This window comes from Poromitra crassiceps (genome assembly GCF_964638095.1).
Source record: "Poromitra crassiceps genome assembly, chromosome: 22".
Classification (NCBI taxonomy): Eukaryota; Metazoa; Chordata; class Actinopteri; order Beryciformes; family Melamphaidae; genus Poromitra; species Poromitra crassiceps.
In genome coordinates, this window is record NC_139647.1 from 11249967 (window position 1) to 11267732 (window position 17766).

The 17766-nt window shown below is 43.4% G+C and overlaps 2 protein-coding genes across 4 annotated transcripts in view; both read right to left on the reverse strand.

The window, feature by feature from the left end:
* The window catches only part of itga9 (integrin, alpha 9), a gene marked incomplete at its 5' end in the record, with an annotated part of 71660 nt that extends 69839 nt beyond the window's left edge, over window positions 1-1821 (reverse strand). The window contains 2 exons of the mRNA XM_083657974.1: window positions 1026-1153; window positions 1634-1821. Of these exons, the coding sequence (XP_083514100.1) occupies window positions 1026-1153; window positions 1634-1821 (316 nt within the window). The remainder of the gene's footprint in view (window positions 1-1025; window positions 1154-1633) is intronic.
* Window positions 1822-3294: 1473 nt separating this feature from the next.
* Window positions 3295-17766, reverse strand: part of golga4 (golgin A4) — a 29354-nt gene continuing 14882 nt past the window's right edge. For all 3 annotated transcript variants that reach the window (XM_083658411.1, XM_083658410.1, XM_083658409.1), the window contains exons 15-24: window positions 13918-17702; window positions 13143-13264; window positions 12463-12593; window positions 10406-10495; window positions 9106-9126; window positions 8740-8808; window positions 8275-8350; window positions 6423-6520; window positions 5521-5607; window positions 3295-3696 (exon numbers count right to left, since the gene is read on the reverse strand). In XM_083658411.1, coding sequence (XP_083514537.1) covers window positions 3682-3696; window positions 5521-5607; window positions 6423-6520; window positions 8275-8350; window positions 8740-8808; window positions 9106-9126; window positions 10406-10495; window positions 12463-12593; window positions 13143-13264; window positions 13918-17702 — 4494 coding nt within the window. In that variant the 3' untranslated portion in view covers window positions 3295-3681. The remainder of the gene's footprint in view (window positions 3697-5520; window positions 5608-6422; window positions 6521-8274; window positions 8351-8739; window positions 8809-9105; window positions 9127-10405; window positions 10496-12462; window positions 12594-13142; window positions 13265-13917; window positions 17703-17766) is intronic.

Sequence of the window (17766 nt, forward strand, 5' to 3'; positions counted from 1 at the left end):
GATATTTGAGTTTGTCCATATCGCCTAGCCCTACTTGTATTAAAGTCCTTTTAAAACCTTCTGAGTGAGTAAGTAAATGAATAGAAATGTGCATAATTGGGAGAAGAATGGAATTAAAACAGACAAAGATCTGTTGGCATAAGAGAATGAGCAGGGATTAGCACTGTGGCCCTTCTAGAAGAGACCGGATATCAAATTAAAAGCACTTGGCTTCAATAAGCTGTGCACATCAACATTTGATTCCTTTTCTCCCTCAAGACAATTGATTCAGTATACTGGTATGGGTTGGAGGTGCTGTTAGTCCTATGACCATGGGTTCTATAGGTTCTGCTGGGCCCAGCGAGGGCAGCAGCCTAGACAGAGGGTCTGCACGTCACTTCTGATAATGTATGTTTTCCTGGTGACACATTGACTGAGCAGCGGGGGGGGGGGGGGGGGGGGGGGTTTACATATATACACCCCGGCTTTCTCGACCACAAGAACTGAGCTGGGGGGCGGAAACTCTACAACTCAACCCCACTTTTTTTGGCTCAAGCGCTTGGAAAATATTATCAGAAGCATTAATCATATTTATCAAAATATATCTGGACTTTTGAGAATGTTCTTCTGTTTTACATGTCTGCCGTATGGCCCAATAACGAAAGAACAACTGTCACACTGTTAAGGCTAGTATAAGGCTGTATTATTCTGATAAAACAAAACAGATGCTTGGAGAGTTGTGCAGAGACTGTACAAGAAAAGCCTGGCGGAAGGAACACTCATGGCACGTTTTTTTTCTTCTTTCTTCTAGTACATGTCATGTCAGTGAGACTGCAGCACTGTGTGCAGTGAATGACTCTGGCTGTTATATGAGTGGAGAGACTACCAGGCACACTCTTCCAGGGTCCAGAGAATGAACTAATAAGCCAGTGAATGAACTCCCATGTGAGATGAGTTCATTTCTGGAAGGTGTGTCTTGTGTGCGAGTGCATTGTACCGTCACTTGGCACTGAGGCTATAACAGGTTGTTGTGGTGACTGACTGACCTCGACCCAGGTCCATCTCTGTGCAGCGGCGCTCTGGGTTGCTGTGAACCCGACACTTGTACACAGCTCCAGGACTGCGCACAGAGCTACTGTAGGTAGAGTTTGCCTTCGGAGCTCCTACTAACACCCTGAAGACATTAGGAGAAAGGAGACAATAGGACACACATATGACTGTCACTTGCCAGGCACCTCTGATTTTTGTATCACAGCCTGTCAAATGAAAAAAGTTATTTGACACTATACTATAATGGTCAAAATAACAACACAATTCAGTGATAAAGGTTTAAGTAGGCCTATGTGACAGCATGTGGGAATAAATAGCTTACCAGTAAAAAATGCACCCAGCAAAGTGAACAAAGCATTACTTTAATTTAATACAGATGGAAATTAAGTGCTTTTTTGCAAGCATTCTTTTCTTGCACGACTTGCAGAATACTATAGCCATATGCATGCATAGCATACTGTAGCCTGTGCTCACAAACAAGGTTCACAACACTTCAGAAACATTTGCAAAGTGGCAGTCACTTAAAAGCACAGTAGTCACTTAAAAGTACAGTTTCATAGCAGCATGCAAGTGAATAAAAGTATCATTACAGTATGGGACTCACCAGCGTGTATTGTCATGATAATGCTCCAGCACGGAATAGCCAAAGAAACTAGAATCTGGTCCACGGAACACTAAAGGATGTTCTAAGTCAATGTTGTAAGAATAAGCCATTGAAATAGAAAGATACACGTAAAAAACTTTCTGTACTCCCGTTTTTCGTCTCAGAAGAGGAGCCATCCCTTTGCGCATCACGCGTAAAACGCCGCGAAAGTGTCCAAAAAAGAAAGGAGGATTTGTCAGTGCGTCAGTGGGCAAAGTTACCAAAACTGCGGTCCAACTAGTTTTTTAAAGTCAAGCACTAACACACCATGTAGGCGGTGATGACATGGGTAAAGGCTTGAGGATAAAACTTAACGGTCCAGTAAATAACGGTGCGTCAGCTTCTCTCCATTCTCTGTCAATCTAAAGTTGTTGCTCGCAGGCTCCCCTGTGCAGGAGATAAATGCGGTCAGATCATGCGTCAAGCCAGCCACAGGTAGCGACAATAAAGCCGGATGAAGGAAGGTTGTTTTTTCAAAATAAAAGCGATCGTGTGCGTCAAAAAGGCAGTTGAAACGCATCTATGCGAAAATGATTTTACTGTGAAAGTTGTAACCGGAATAGAAATTGTTATTGTGGTTAATTGATACTGGTAATGCGGTCATGGTGAGACGCGAATGGTTTTGAGGCGCAAGCATCACATTTCACCCGTGGGCTTTTGGGGCTCAACCGTAGGCTCAACCCACCAAACTGAGATTTGAGGGCGCACTGCTGCCACCTTCCGTTTCTCACAGACGACCAGCAATGTTACAGCTTCATTTACACAACAATAATAACAAAAAAGAAAAAAACATTTGTCTCCATTTAGACAGATTCGTTTTCCTTTATTCCAACTCGGTGGTTATAAGTGGAAACCAGGCCACCACAATTCATGGATGGTATCCCCAGCAAAATGGAGTAGTGTAATTTCACGAGTATGAGTGTTTTGTTCATCATAACAGGTTTAACTGCCCCCTCCCCTTCCACCACACCACACAAATTAGATGCAAATCTTTACTCAAGCATAAGAACTACAAAAAGCTTCTCAGAGTTTAGGGTTCCTTGGAGGTAAAACTCGTCAAATAAGGTGTCTGTGATCTAATATGCGTCTGTGGAGCCGAGAGCCTGTTCCAGATTAGACTCCTGCGGTGGCAAGACAAGGCCACCCCTGATCAGCTATGTGAAAATGTGCTTCTACTAAACAGCATCTTCAACATCCTGAGATTTTATGAGATGCCTGTATTCCATGTGTCTATTTCAAAATGTCATCATATTTACCCTTTGTTGAGCAGGCTAAACAATTTAAAACCAAATAACGAGATTATTAGATTCAGAGCACAAAACAATAATCAAGGATAAGAGAGGGACAAGTATACAGTAAATAAGATTTAATTAGTTTGAAAATGTATAGCAACAGTCATGCGCCCTATTGTGCCCTATTGTACAGTTTTAATTATCATAGTACAATTTACATAGTGTTTTATTTGTCAGTGTCCACACAATATAAACTATAGAAAAGCTGTGGTAAACAAACAATTTCCTAGAGGCTTCTTAATGTGGTGCGAGTGCACAGTTTAAAGGGTCGTTTACAGTTTTACAGAGGAAGTGATGCAGACAGCACAACACACAAACCTACAAATCAACTGACCATCAACACATGATATCATTTATTGCACAAGCCAATCTTTATAAACACATCCTAAATAAAAGGAAAACCATTTATCCTTATCTAAAACATAATGTATAAATTAACAGCCATAATTTCAAAGTAAAACTCGATTTGTGGTTTTTCTGGCATAATTATCTAATTCCCTCATACCTTAAGATATACTCATACAAACTGTAGCGTACACACACTCATGCCCCCCACTGTGGGCCCCCACACACACACACACACACACACACACACGCACGCACACTGACTCACACAAATGACAAGAAATGCAGACAGGAAGAAGGGCCTGGTCAAATCCATGGCAGTCTTGCCCTTCAGCAGCAGCGTATTTCCACACCAAAGCAGCATTCAAACACTCATCGTAACCAAGGCTGTGGAAGGACACACATGAAATTCATTCAGATTGACACAGTAACACTTGTTACTATGTAACAATGTTTTAAGTTGCAGGTAAGCTACAGACTGCAGCCACCTAGATTTGAGTTCACTTGTGGACCAGTGTTGTCATTTGCACATGAATGATGATATCGCTCCTCCAGAACTTAAAGGAACAGCTCACCCTAAAATCCAAAATACATATTTTTCCTCTCACTTGTAGTGCTATTTATCCATCTATATCGTTTTGGGATAGTTGCCTGAGTTTTGGAGATATCGGCCGCAGAGATGTCTGCCTTCTCTTGAATACAATGGAACTGGATGCACTCGTCTTGTAGTGCTCGAAGCACCAAAAAATCCATTTGAAAAACTCAACAGCATTGTCTCTTTCCAGAAATCATGACCCGGTTACTCAAAATAATGCACAGACTTTGTTGTGAGCAGTTTCATGTAGGAACTATTTTCTTTCACAGTCTCATGTATGAACTAGCTAGCAGCTAGCGGCTGTAGTTTGGTCAAAAGAAAATAGTTCCTATATGAAACTGCTCATAACAAGGTCTGTGGATTATCTTGAGTAACCGGGTCATGATTTCTGGAAAGAGACATTGCTGTTGAGTTTTTCAAATGTATTTCTTTGGCACTTTGAGCACCACAAGCCGAGTGCCATCCAGTTCCATTGTATTGGAGAGAAGGCAGAAACTCTGCAGCCGATATCTCCAAAACTCAGGTAACTAACACAAAACGATATAGATGGATAAATAGCACTACAGGTGAGAAGGAATTATGCATTTTGGATTTTAGGGTGAGCTGTTCCTTTAAGTTCTGGACGAGTGATATCATCATTCATGTGCAAATTACATCACTGGTCCACAAGTTAACTCAAATCAATTCTCAATAACTGTCAAACTTAATTACTTAATTAATAACTTAATTAACTTAATGTCGGACAGGGTGGGAATTACATGGAGGCCATGGCCTCCGTTGCCCCTCCCTCTGGCCGTGATGTCCTGAGATCCCTAAGACCACCTTGGCAGTGCCCTGCTACCAGCCTGCTACTGTCAGTTGTTTTAAAAGCATCAGTGGTCTCAGTTTAATGTAACCTGCCCTATGCAAAGGATGTGTAATCGGCTCATTTTAACACACATTTCAGAGGAATCGCTCTTCATGATGTCAATAGAGCAACGGCCTTTGTGCCCTGGCATGTGGCCTTGTGCCCTAAAACAAATATGCGACGCCGAAAGGCCAAATGGCCTTGCCCCTAAAACAACGAAATTCCCCACCCTGATGTGTGTTGAGCTCATGTGCAAAATAAATCTGCATTGTTTTTCAGTGAAGTTCTCCTTTAACTTAAAGACTTAAACTTAACATAAGTTAAACCGATTCAACCTCTTAATAAATCATATAAATGTCCTTAGTTCCTCTAACAAGTGTCCCTTATGGTGTAACAAAGTTCAGTTCTTCATTATGGCAGCCGGCTGGCAGCCAGCTGGGACCCGGCTGGGAGTGGCTGCCTGACACTGTACATGAGTTTCATATTCTTTCACATACCTGAAGCATTCAAATGTCATTTTTCCATGTTACCTACAATATAAAGGCATACCTTTTCTTTGCCAGTGTTTTGTCGATATGGGTAATGTTCACACAATAGAGCTAATATACGAACAGTTGGGAGTTTCCTCTACTTGGCTTTATCTACTCAGATATCAATGGATCAATGGAAGACTTGTTCTCATATAATAAATGTACTGTAAGAGTAAAAGTAGTTGGAGAACTGAGGTGAGTTGGTGCTGAATCATCTCATGAAAGAAACAGATGCTTACAATTGCCTTTGAGTCCTCTTTGTCAAGAACCTTCTGCGCTTGGTCTGGAGGGAACTTGAGCATGGAGGTTATGACTTTGGCCATCGTCTGTGGGCGAAGAGCGAAACAAAGACAAATAAAAGAGATGAGCTGCTATTACGGAAAATAAGGATTGCGTCAAAAACGGCCTTGAACTTCCATCTTAAAAAGGTGGGGTTTCATCACTGTGGTCTATGTGGTCCGTGTTATTTTGTTCATTCCCGTTACACAAGTGCTGCTTGTTGTACTACAGATGTCCAATACTCCGCTCACATGAACACCAGATGCACCCGGCACCTACCCCTGACACCAGCACCCAATCAAATCAAGCTCGTTCTGAGACAATTAAAGCCCAACGAGACAAAAAACCCTATTATCTGCATAATCAATTCCAGACCCATCTGCCAGGGCGCATGCATTTCCCCATAAAGACAGGCCTAATCAGAAACAGGGCTGCTGTTTAGGGAACCTAACCGCTCGACTAACACTAAACAAGGCCAGTAAGTCTTAAAATGGCAAAGTCTGCGTCATGCGAGCTGTATGGGCTAGCAGGCAGCCTGGGGGACATCCTCTCACACAGGGAGGGCCTGCCGTGTTGCCATAAAGCCTAACTGTTTACTGAGGGGGCTGGGGAAAACCCCGCTGACTTTAGGACCATGTCAACAGCACTCTTAATAGGGACAGCGCTGTTAATTGGACGCCACTAAACTGGACACAATATGACTTTTGTACGGGGCGGAGATGCAGTTCAATGGCCTCTAAGCTAAAAAACAAACAAAACATAAATTAACTTAGTTTGAGGGCTGGTGGGAGGTAAATCACTTAAATATGATCAGATCAATGGTGTTTTGAATGGGTATAATAATGCAAGAAAGAAGCCTTACCTTTGTTTCGTGCCCCATCATGTACTCAAACAACACCTTCCTCAGGTACTCAAACTCAGTGGGTTCTGACAGAGCATCTGCGCTGTTGAATCCAGGGTCTGGGGAAAAACAACCACAAGTCAAGCTTCAACAATTTGAGCACCAGTCGGTCACACTATAATCTAATGCACACTTGGTCAATACTGTAAACAACCATTGGCATTTCATATGATTTACTGCATGATGCAATCATTTGTTGCAGCATGTCGTATATATATCCATTTTTACACACACTAATGTGCGTACAAAATGCCTTGTTAAACCACTCCCTTGGCAAAATAAAAAAGGGATTATTTAAATCAGCACGCAGGTCCTTATAAAAATGGATAAATAAATAAATAAATAAATAAGAATTTGCTTTGTAACTGTAAATTGTTTCATTTATTTGTCCAGATTTAAAACATCATCATCATCATCATCATCATCAAGCTCTCACATTCCAGCTGAATTCTGGGACTTGTTTTGTTAAATAGCATCATCTTTGTATTGGCAACCAAACACCGAAACACACACTTCCAAGCACAGGCGTGGGTTCAAATTAAGCGCCCGCTACAATCTCAGGAAAGAATGGCTAGGCTCAGCATGAGCACTCTGATATTGCAAGAGGCTAAGAAACAACATTTTAATACACAGCTATATTATACCATTATCCGCCCACTCAAAAACAAACGGAACAAGTATGAATGGGAAACTATGTTATAACGTGTTATAACACTCAGACTACGGATTCCCCTAATCATCCGGCCCTTGCAGTGGAAGAGCCAGCACAGACTACTGAACACCCGCTTGCCCTCTGCCTCTCTGGAATAGCCATTTAGAGATGACAGCAAATGTCCCTGGGTGTGCCAACAGAGACAGCGAGATGAGCGGATAGGTCGAGGTGATAGGGGAACGCAAACATCGCTTTGATCACCAGGCGTGAAGAAATGGCCCGCCAATAAATCCCCTAGCCTTTGTCCTGTTGACCCCCATGTCGCCCCAGCTGAGCCCACCACGCCGCCCAGGAGGGAGCCAACAGACCCCAAACCAGTTATCAACAGCTTTGCCATCGGCCCTTCTAACCTGGAACCACAATGACTGCAAGTGGGTAGAGAATCCAAGCAGGCTGGAGGAGGATTAAAGAGGCTAAACACACTGGTGATGAGAGCAGCACACTTTATAGGCTTGTATTCGCTCTGAGATCTGTGCGTTTGGAATAGAACGGGGACGATCGGGTGCAGAGGGGGAAAATCTGTGTGCCGCGTGGTTTTGTGTGGGAAACGTTAAGACCGCAATCTGCAAAACCCATTAAATCCGAGGATGACTTTTTTACAGCCACCCCTTCTGACAGGAGATTCTCTTTATTACACCAGCAGGGAAGGTCTAAGACGAGGGTAGAATTCAGTCAAGCCCCCAAAGCACACACGCACGTCGTCCACACACATAAACACACACACACGTCCACACACATAAACACACACGGCACAGTTCTCCCGTCCCGTCTTACGGATGTGTGTAGCTAGGCTGATTGATGGCGGTGTGCTAAAACACCGCTCTCCCAGAACCTGCAGAGCAGCTGGGCTTTAGGGACGTGCATGTTAAACTACACTTCCCAGACGTCACATCACAACACGGAATCTAATCGTCTATGAAATCAATGGCGTCAGTGTACTTTTTCTTCCCTGTGATGAGAATGAGGAGTGCATGTTCCATTCACTCATCATGCGGTAAAGGCTCATCATGCGTTACATACAGCATCTTCGTTGCACACAAACCGGAAATTAAATTGCCCGAAAATGCAGGACTGAGTCATTTGTGGGGTTTTTTACATTACCTTTGAATGTGCTCCCAAGGTGAGTTACAACAGAGTTTTTGTGGAAACATCTAATCTTGTCCTCGAGCGAATGGATCTACCATGGAGACACACATTAATTCACAGGATAATAAAAAAAAAGAAACACTATTACACTCTAGTGGTTTTATTCTATGAATTAGCCATACTAATTGTTCCGTGGGATTATGAGCAGTGCATTTTTTTTAATGCTAATCTATGGGGGATATTTGTGAGAATGACGATGTGTGTGAGAAAACCAGTGGGAGGGGGTACTCTAATTGTTTATAAGGTTAAGCCAAATGTAAACAGATGTGCTGTGTAATTAACTCGATGCAGCAGGAAAGCAGTAGCTCTTGTTGCTGGAGGGCAACAGAACCCTGGGAATACAGTGGACGGGGATCTGCTGGACGTGCTGTGTGTGTCCCCTCGTCCCCGAGCAGAGGACGCGGAGGGCCCGACACTTACTCGGTCAACAAACCCCTGCTCCTTCAGCCGTGCCTCGCTCAGCAAAGTGGTCTTCTCAGCGAGCTGAGCCTGCGGTCGAGAGGACGAGCAGGACAGAACATAAAAGACCGTGAGAATCGGAAAGTTTGGTGGGGGGAAAATGGCTTGAAATTTGTTGTGTAGGAGGCAAAAGTAAATTCAATTCAAAATACTTTTATTAGTCCCTCGAGGGGGCAATTTGAGGCAGGTACGTTGCAAACAAATAGTTTATTTATACACAAACAGTAAGCCTATTAATGCTACATGGTTCTTTAGAAGAAAAAAAAAAATCTTTGGATAATATAGACACAACAGTGAAAACTATGAGATCAGAACCGACAATCTTACCTGTAGTTCTTCTGCGGTCATCTAATAAAAGAAAAAAGAAAAGGAAAAAATAGATATTTTAAATCTGCTGTTGGCATTATTTATGTAAAGTTTTATTGGATTGGTAATATATCATACTATATAATATATACAGTATTTAAAGCACAATAACATGCAAGTATACGCCAATTTTAAATGGGTAAATAAACAGAGTCTAATACTATAGTTGGTAAATGGCAGAACAGCAAATATTTGCCATGTGTTGTGTAGGCAGACTAAAGTGGACTCTAGCTTGTGTCGAGAGCATTGGCCTGTGGTCCCTCTCTCTCTCTCTCAGAGGATATTGAACAGAGACACAGTGACCCACTGTCTACATGAAGAATGGTTTGTGAGGCCCTGAGCGAGGAAAGGCCTTCCTGAGCATAAACCAATACAATCCCCCCATAAAGTTATGACCTCACCAGGCAAACACGCAGCAAAGAGACGCAGAGGGGAGCAGTGTGTTTCTGTGCGTTTGTGTGTATCTGGACTTGTGTGAAGGTATAGAAGAGTCTATGCGGGGGGTGTCATGGCGCTCCCAACACCTGGGTAAAACTTCTCCCCCGAGTAGTTTTCCACTGTATGGCTCCTTTCCAGCATGCAGTCAGTGTTTGCCTGAGAGAATTCCTACAGTATAAATCCACGGCACCAGGATCACCTCTTACAATGATAATTAGGAACAGGGATTGAGGCGGACTGCTGCCTCCCAAATCGGAGTTTTCCAGGAAGAACATTCCAGACTGATTCAAATGAGCTTCACAGCATCCGGCGTGCTTTGGAGAGCAGCCACACCATTGAAGATCAGAGCAAAGTATGTAAGCTAACTGTGCCTGAGCTTTTTTAGAAAGGATCCTTCAATTACGAAGCGGGACAAAGGAGAAGATAACTGACAACTGTCAAGTCTGTTAAAAGAAACGTCTTTATAACTTCCAATAATGAGGTATCTTAAAGGTCCTAGGGGTATGGAGGGAAAAAAATGCTTCTGGAAAAGAATGTCTTACCGAACCAGTAATGCTTCCATCAGACTTCCATGAGTCAAAATCTGCCTTTCCCAGAGGAGATTTGACAGAACTAATATTTCATCTTCGGGTGGCCATTGTTAAGGCTTATGACTTCAACAGAATCGCAATATAAACCTCTGGGGCTGTATATAACCTTTACCACTGTAATAGCTATATATATTTCTAATATCTGCTTTGAGTCAATAGAACATTACTCTGATATGGCAATTGCTTGTGCCATTGATGACCCAGTGAACACAAGTACGTCGGAAATACCACACCTCGAGATCGCCAGAATTGCTCCTTGCTTGCAAGTCTTCCAGCTCCTTCTGAACTTGCCACACTCGGTCTCCCATCTCCTCCTCTCGACTCTGAAGAAGAGAACAATGGCTGAGTCACTTCCGATGCTTCATCTCAGCATCACAGCTCAAGTATGCCGGTCAAATTGCCGGCGGCCGTATTTCAGACCTCCCAACTTTAACTCATTCAGTGCCAGCCACTTTTGGAGAACGGATGCTCCCAGTGCCAGAGTTTTCAGAGCGTTTTCAGTGATTTCTCGAGGCCCACAGAATATTGTGTGATATTACTATGTAAACACCGAACACGCACAAGAACGAGCTGGCTCTATTGTATCATCAGCAAAAAAAAGTTTATTGATACCATTTTCCGTTCTTTAGTTATGAGCCGGAGAAGATAGGTTGTTTTCAGCGTTTTCAGGCTTTTCAAATTATTAGCTGAGATAATCCGCCTTTTGTGAAATGCAGCATTTCAAGCACATTCACTGAGTCTGAAGATAATATTTTCTGATGTAGTGACGTAGTTGTTGTGTGATGCCCTGCGTGCACCACCCCCCTCCCCCCCTCCCCCCGTAAACTCCTCCCCACACTGCACACAGCCTCACGCAACCATTATATTTTCGGAGTGCTGCGTTTGTGTGCTGCTGTCGGCTCTCAGCGCCACAGCAGGGAAGAGCCAACCCGGATTGCTGAATGGTTTGGCGTCAGGGGCTGCTTTCCTGTCTGCTAATCGGGTGGAGAAACTATACAGACAGACAGACAGACAGACAGGGACAGAGGGGCTCAGTTGTGAGCGCGGATTGACTCCTGTTCGGAGCCAATGTCAGCTCCCGCGACAGAGCAAATGGCTCTGGGAGCATGCATCGGGTTGTCTTTGATCCACGGCTTTTAGGCTGTTTCTCGGACCTGTCTCTAATCTGGACTGCACCGAGCAAGCACTGTCGCCACCTAATGAGTCCGTAAAATAGGTTATACACCTCCAATAGCTACTATAGTTGTACAGGAGCTGCGGAAGGCTTTGATCGACGTCCCACCGTCAAAAAACGCATTGGACGTCGAAGGACGTCCGTGGCATTCTACGTCACTATTTAATTGGACGTCGAAGGACGTCCATGGCATTCAATGAGTTAATGATGTTGGGAGTCAGTGAGGAGAGCGACACAGCTTTACTTTAAAAAAAGCTGTGCCCAGGTTCCAAATGTCTATCATTCAGCAGGCATTCATAAGGTATACAGTATGTTTCATTCATAAGCAGTGTTGGGCAAGTTACTTTCAACATGTAATATACTACATATTACTAGTTACTTTCATTTGAAAGTAATAAGTTACTTTACAATATTACTGTATGTGTAGAGTGACTCGTTACTTATTACACTACTTTTGCATTACTTTTACCAAAACAACAGCAGCAGCAGAATGACATTGCCGCCCCGGAACCATCCCGAGAAATAATGTCAACCGCCTTGAAGTCAGTGTAAACAATCCAAAATTCTAAATGTTCTTCTTTTCCTTTGTTATTGTCATCTATAGTGGTTATTTGCATAAAAACAAAGTTTGATTAGGAAATCATTGTATCTTTTTTAAATATGTGCTTTGATTTAATAAAATGTAACTCAATTTGTAACTTGAGTTACTTGACAAAGTAACTGGTATAATATTACTGAAATCCTATAAGTAATAAGTTATATTACTGAGTTACTGCTAAAAGTAATATATTACATGTAATGTGTTACTTTTGTAATGAGTTACCCCCAACACTAATGTATACAGTATATGTTTCGGTAAAGTTCTCCGCAGACTACGGGAAGGTGGTTACCAGCTGGTACTGTGACTTCACTTGGTACTGTGAGGAGTGGGGTGAATCTGAGGAAGTGCTACAAGTAACTAGATCTTGTGCCGCTGGTAATTTGATACAATTAACGACTAACACGTTATAAAGGAACAGTTAAATAGCCCAAGGCATAGTTAATTTAATATTTTAAGAAAGACGAAAGAGAAACTCATTTTGTCATTTCTGCAGCGTCTTTATCTTTATAGAGTACCTGCAAAACCTGTTCATATTTCTGAACCGTTCTGTGCAAGTCGTCCTCCTTCTGGGCAATCACCCTCTGAAGATCACTGGCTTCTTCACGATGGCTACTGATCAGCTCTGCTTCAACGCTCTGGGCCTTGCCTGTGCCGAGGAAAGGGAAAGGAGCCAGAGTTATCACATAAAAGCTCCAAAGCCATATTCCAAACCACTCACTCACATCCCATTTGGAAGGCATTACGGTTTAACCACTGAGAAAACATATGGCAATTCAGACACACACTTTCCCAAATTCAACGATCCCTTAATTCTGTTCCACCCATTGTCGAAGATTAAAAAGTCCTTCATATTTCTTTTCAATAAATGTCCATCCATTTGTTCCATCCTGCTGCTGCTGCACATTGAAGTCAACCATATTTACTGTGATATTCCATTTTTAAGGCAGTGTGGCTAAAACGCACATAAGATCCTCAATACTGTGTGAGAAGATGTTTTAGCATACTGTCACAGAAGGGAAATATTTCAGACTCATTTTCCACGCTTCACAGACAACATAGTCTCGCTTGCCAGCCTCCCCTCACTTCCGTGAGAGGAAGGGAGGGGGAGCTGGCCAGCGAGACTACAGACAACATAATCGTGAATCTACTCAGTTTCATTCCGTGAACACTATTTTATTATTTTGTTCCAGCTCACCAATAGTCTCCTTCACTGCTGTTTCAAGCTCCCTCTCTTTCAAAGCCATTTGTGTGTTGAACTCCCTCATTAGCTGCTTCAGTCCGGAATTGTGCTTCATTTCCATATCTTCCAACTCAAGCCTATGGGGATAGATGGTACAGGGGATATAAAGATAGCATGGTTATCCCAAACACACATTTAAATGTTTATGCCTAGTTTATTTTTATTTATTTTTATTCCCCCCCTCCCCGATTTTTTTTATCCCATTTTTATCCCCCATTAGTGCTAATTTTAATTTATTTATCATGGTTGCTGCTCCACCCTCTGCCGATCTGGGGAGAGCCGAAACTGGCTCCATGCTTCCTCCGAGACATGGGCAGTAGCCAGCCGCTTCTTTTCACCTGACAGGGGAAGCTTCACCGGTAGGACATAGCACGTGGGAGGATCACGCTATTCCAACGAGTTCCCCTCCGAACAGGAGGCACCCCATCAGCAACCAGGATATTGCATGTTTTGGTGTGGGGTTCCTATATGACGCAAACCCCCAGGGGGCATGGGCAGAACATGCAAACTCCACACAGAAAGGCCCTTTTGACGACCCCACACGGGCGGTGGGCACTCGAGGACATGCGGATGGGCATGCACTCCTTCAGCGCTCACAGCGTCCCAGGAGGGAATCGAACCCAGGACCTTCTAGCTGTGAGGCGACAGCGCTTACCACTGTGCCACCGTGCCCATGCCTAGTATTTTTTAATGCTTAATTACATTTATTTAATCAAAATCTTAAACTTACTTTAGCCTTTTCTCATTCTCCTCTGCCAACTCTTTCTTCATATAGTCTAGGTCCTGCTCATGCTCCTTCCTCAATGATCGGATGTCTTTCTGCAACCTGGTGAAGTCTTTCTGGATCCTCTGCTTCTCATTCTTCACCTCGGACAATTTGCTCTTCAGGGACTCCAGAGAATCACCGTCGTCTTCTTGCGTCAGAATGCTACGCTCCATCTTGACCCCGGCCTTTGGTTCTAATGGATTCTGGCCCTGCTTGTCTAGGCAAGAAATGGTTGCCTGATGTTGATCAAGCTGTGCGTCCTTTTTAAGTAGCTCTTCTTTCAGATGACTAATCTCAGCAAGGAGGTTTCCATTCTGCTCTTCTGCTTCTTTAAGCATGGCCTTAACTTCCTGTAGGAGTGATTCGGTTTCGACTGCTTTTGACTCCTCCTGGTGTCCTGTATCTCTTTGAGGTGTGGATAGCTTCTCTTCATACATGTTTTTCAGTTCCTCTGAAGACTTTTCTTTCTCATCGCTCTGAATCTGTTCGAGTTGCCTCTCCTGCTGTTCTTTAAGCGTGACCATAGCTTCCTCGAGTGTCTTTCCTTTCTCTTCTAAGGTTTCGATATGCACTTTGCTGGATGCTTCATTCCTCTTGAGTTCCTCCAAGCTGTTCTCAAGAGTCTTGATGGCCTGATCTCTTTCCTCAAGCTGTGAGGTTAGTTGTTTTTTAATCTGACCAATTTTCTGCTCAGCTTTCCTCTTGAGTTCTGATACTTTCTTAGCACTCTCTGTAGATAACCTCTCCTCCGTTTCCTTCAGACTCTCCTCCTTGCTCTTGAGAACCTCAATTTTCATCTTTTCAAATGCTTCCGTTTGACTCTCAAGCTCTAGTTTAAACGTTTGGTTTTCTTTCTCCAGGGAGTGTAGTTTTTCCACTGTCTCCCAGTCCATTTTACCGTTCTGAGCGGACTGTGCCTGGTTTTGCTGCAGCTGTTCGGCGAACTCTCTCCTTTCGTCCTCCCTGATACCGTGTTGCTGATTGAGGTCAGCAATGAGTTGTTCACACTCCTTTGTCTTTAAGGCCAACTGCTCCTGAAGCTCACCAAGTCTAGAGTTGCAGCTCTCAAGCTCCAAGGTAAGTGCACTGACCCTCTGCTCTTTCTCACTCAACGCCTGGTCCATCTCAGACTTGCTGATGGACTGATTGTCAATACTGGCCGTCAGCCTCTGCAAAGCTTCATTCTTTTCAGAGATTTCTCGTTCCATGTCTTCGAGCCTGGTCTGCAGAGACATGACCGTATTGTGGTTCTGAGTGAACTTAGACTCTGCCTTATTTTCAAACTCAGAGAGGCTGTTCCTGAGTGCGTCGGCCTGCTCCATTGCAGACTTTCTCTCCTGCTCCAATCTCTCAACAGTCTCCTCCATTTGAGCAACAACCTGTTGCCTCTCCTCCTCATACTGCTGGTTCAACAGCGTTATGGCTTCCTCCTTCTCCATTTTGCTACTTGCTAACTGAGTTTTCAAGTCATTGATGATGCTCTCCAAGCTATTGATATGCAACTCGTTTGTTTTCACACTTTCTGATAGTGTTTCGTTTCTTTCACCGAGCTCCTCGATTACAAGAACTTTGTCAGAGATAGCCTGAGAGTGATTGTCAACATCCCTTTGTAGACTCTCCCTCTCATTCGTTAAGGCTTTGATATGCTCTGTATGAGCATTCATCTGCTCTAGTGAGCTGCATAGATTCTTATTCTCCTCTGTCTGCTGCCGGAGACTCTCCTCTAAAGTGCAAATTCTGTCTACTTTAGTAAGGATAACGTTTTTAAGATATCCTACCTTTTTCTGATTACACAATACTCTGTCTTTGAGCTCTCTCATCCTACACTCAACTCTTTCACAGAGTTCATTAGTACCACACTCCACCTTAGCGTGAACCTGCTCCATTTGGTTGCTGAGGGTAACTAAATGCTTCTGGAACTCTGCTTCCTTGTCTTGCAGCTGAATGGCACTTTCCTCAAGTTTCTTCTGCAGGTTCTCACCTTCCTTACATCTGGAAGCTTCCAGTGCTTTAAGGTGTTTCTCTGCTCCCTCAAACTTATCTGACAAAGCCTTTAACTTCTCTCTGTTCTCTTCCTTGGTTTTGCTCAGCTGATCTTGGAGTGAGTTTCTCTCATTCAGAGCCTGGTTAAGGTTCCTCTCCACTGACTCCATTTGCTCTTTGAACAATACCTCACCCTGAGATAAACTTTCAAGCTTAACTGCAGCTTCTCTAAGCTCTGCTTGCAGTTTCTGTACAGTGGTCTCTCGAATTGCCAAGTCTTCTTTCAAATCTTTTATCTCATGGGATACTTGCTGCTTCTCCTCTCTGCTGTTACTGAGCTGCAGAGAAATCTCCTCCACTTCCTGTGCCTTCTCCTGTAGTATGTGTGAGTGTTTCTCCATTATATCTTCTTCCTGTTGTCCTAACTTCTCTTGCCAACGATGCTCCAGCTGCTCAACCTCATGCTTACGGGTAACATGTAGTTTCTCCAGTTCATCCTTATGGTTGGCCAGCAATTCTGACATTGCACTGCTGAGGCCCTGTGAACTTTTTTGGGCCATCTCTAGAATTTTCTCTTGAACTTGTTTCTCCTTTTGCTGGAGCTCTGTCTCCTTCTTTGCAAGTTCTTTCTTGGCATTTTCTTCATTCTCCTGAACCTTTTTCTTGAATTTATCCTGCATTTCTTTGGCTTTCTGTTTAAACTTGTCCATCTTTGCTTCCTGTGCCTTCAGCTTCCCTTCCATCTCCTTTGTAGTCTTTTCAATCTTCTTCTCATGTGCAGCTGTCTCATCTTCCAGCTGTTTCTTCAGGCATTTCACTTCTTCCTGCTTAGCATTCAGTTCTTTGCCATACGATTCAACCTGCTCAGCGTGTTCCTTCTTGGTTTGTTGTAGTTGCTGCTCGAGTTCTTGAAGCTCCTTTATCCTTTGGTGAAGTGCCTCCTCTTTGTGTTTGCAATCAGCCGTTGCTACCTCCAACTGATCCTTCAAGTCTTTCAAATCACTCTTACACTGAACAAGATCCACTGTGATCTTACTCAACTCTGCATTCGCCTGTTTCAGGCTCTCGTTTTCAGACTGGACTTGCGATATACTCTCGCTCAGCGCCTCCAATTCTGTAGCCTTGATATTTATGGCATCCATAACTTTATCTCTTTCAACTTTCACTGTTTTTTCCCTAATCAAGCGCTCCTTTTCTTTCTCTTGCAACACAATCTTCACTGCATTAAGTTCCTGCTTTAGAGTTTTCTCCATAACTCCAAGTGCCTGTTCATGCTCCTGAATAACACTTTCAGTCTCTGCGTTGTGCTTTGCCACCTGATCTTGCAGCCTCTGCTCGAGTGTCTGCTGAGCGACACTATAAGCATCTTCGGCTGCCTTCAACTTCTCCTCCAGAAGCTGTTTACTCTTCAATGCCTCAGAGAGCTCAGAGGAAAGTGCCTCAAGCTCCGACTGCTTTGCAGACAATTTATCCAACATCTTCTGGTTCATGTCTACAACGTGTGATTGCAAGTGCTGCTCTTTATTTTTCAGGATGGTCTCCACTTGCACTCTATGTTTTTCCTTGATCTCTACAAGAGCAATGTTATGCTGCTGGGTGAGGGTGTCCTTGTGCTTTTGCAGCTGTTCTTGGTGCTTCTCCTCGAATGCAGATGTTTGCTCTTTGTGGTTCGCCTTCAGTTCCTCCAACTGACTGGAGAACTCATGAGACAGAATTGAGCCGTCTTGGGAGCTCTTTTCCAGAAAGCTCTCCAGCTCTAGTATTCTCTGCAATCAGAATTGCTTAGGTTATTACACTATACTATATTATATTATACTATAGTCACTAGTT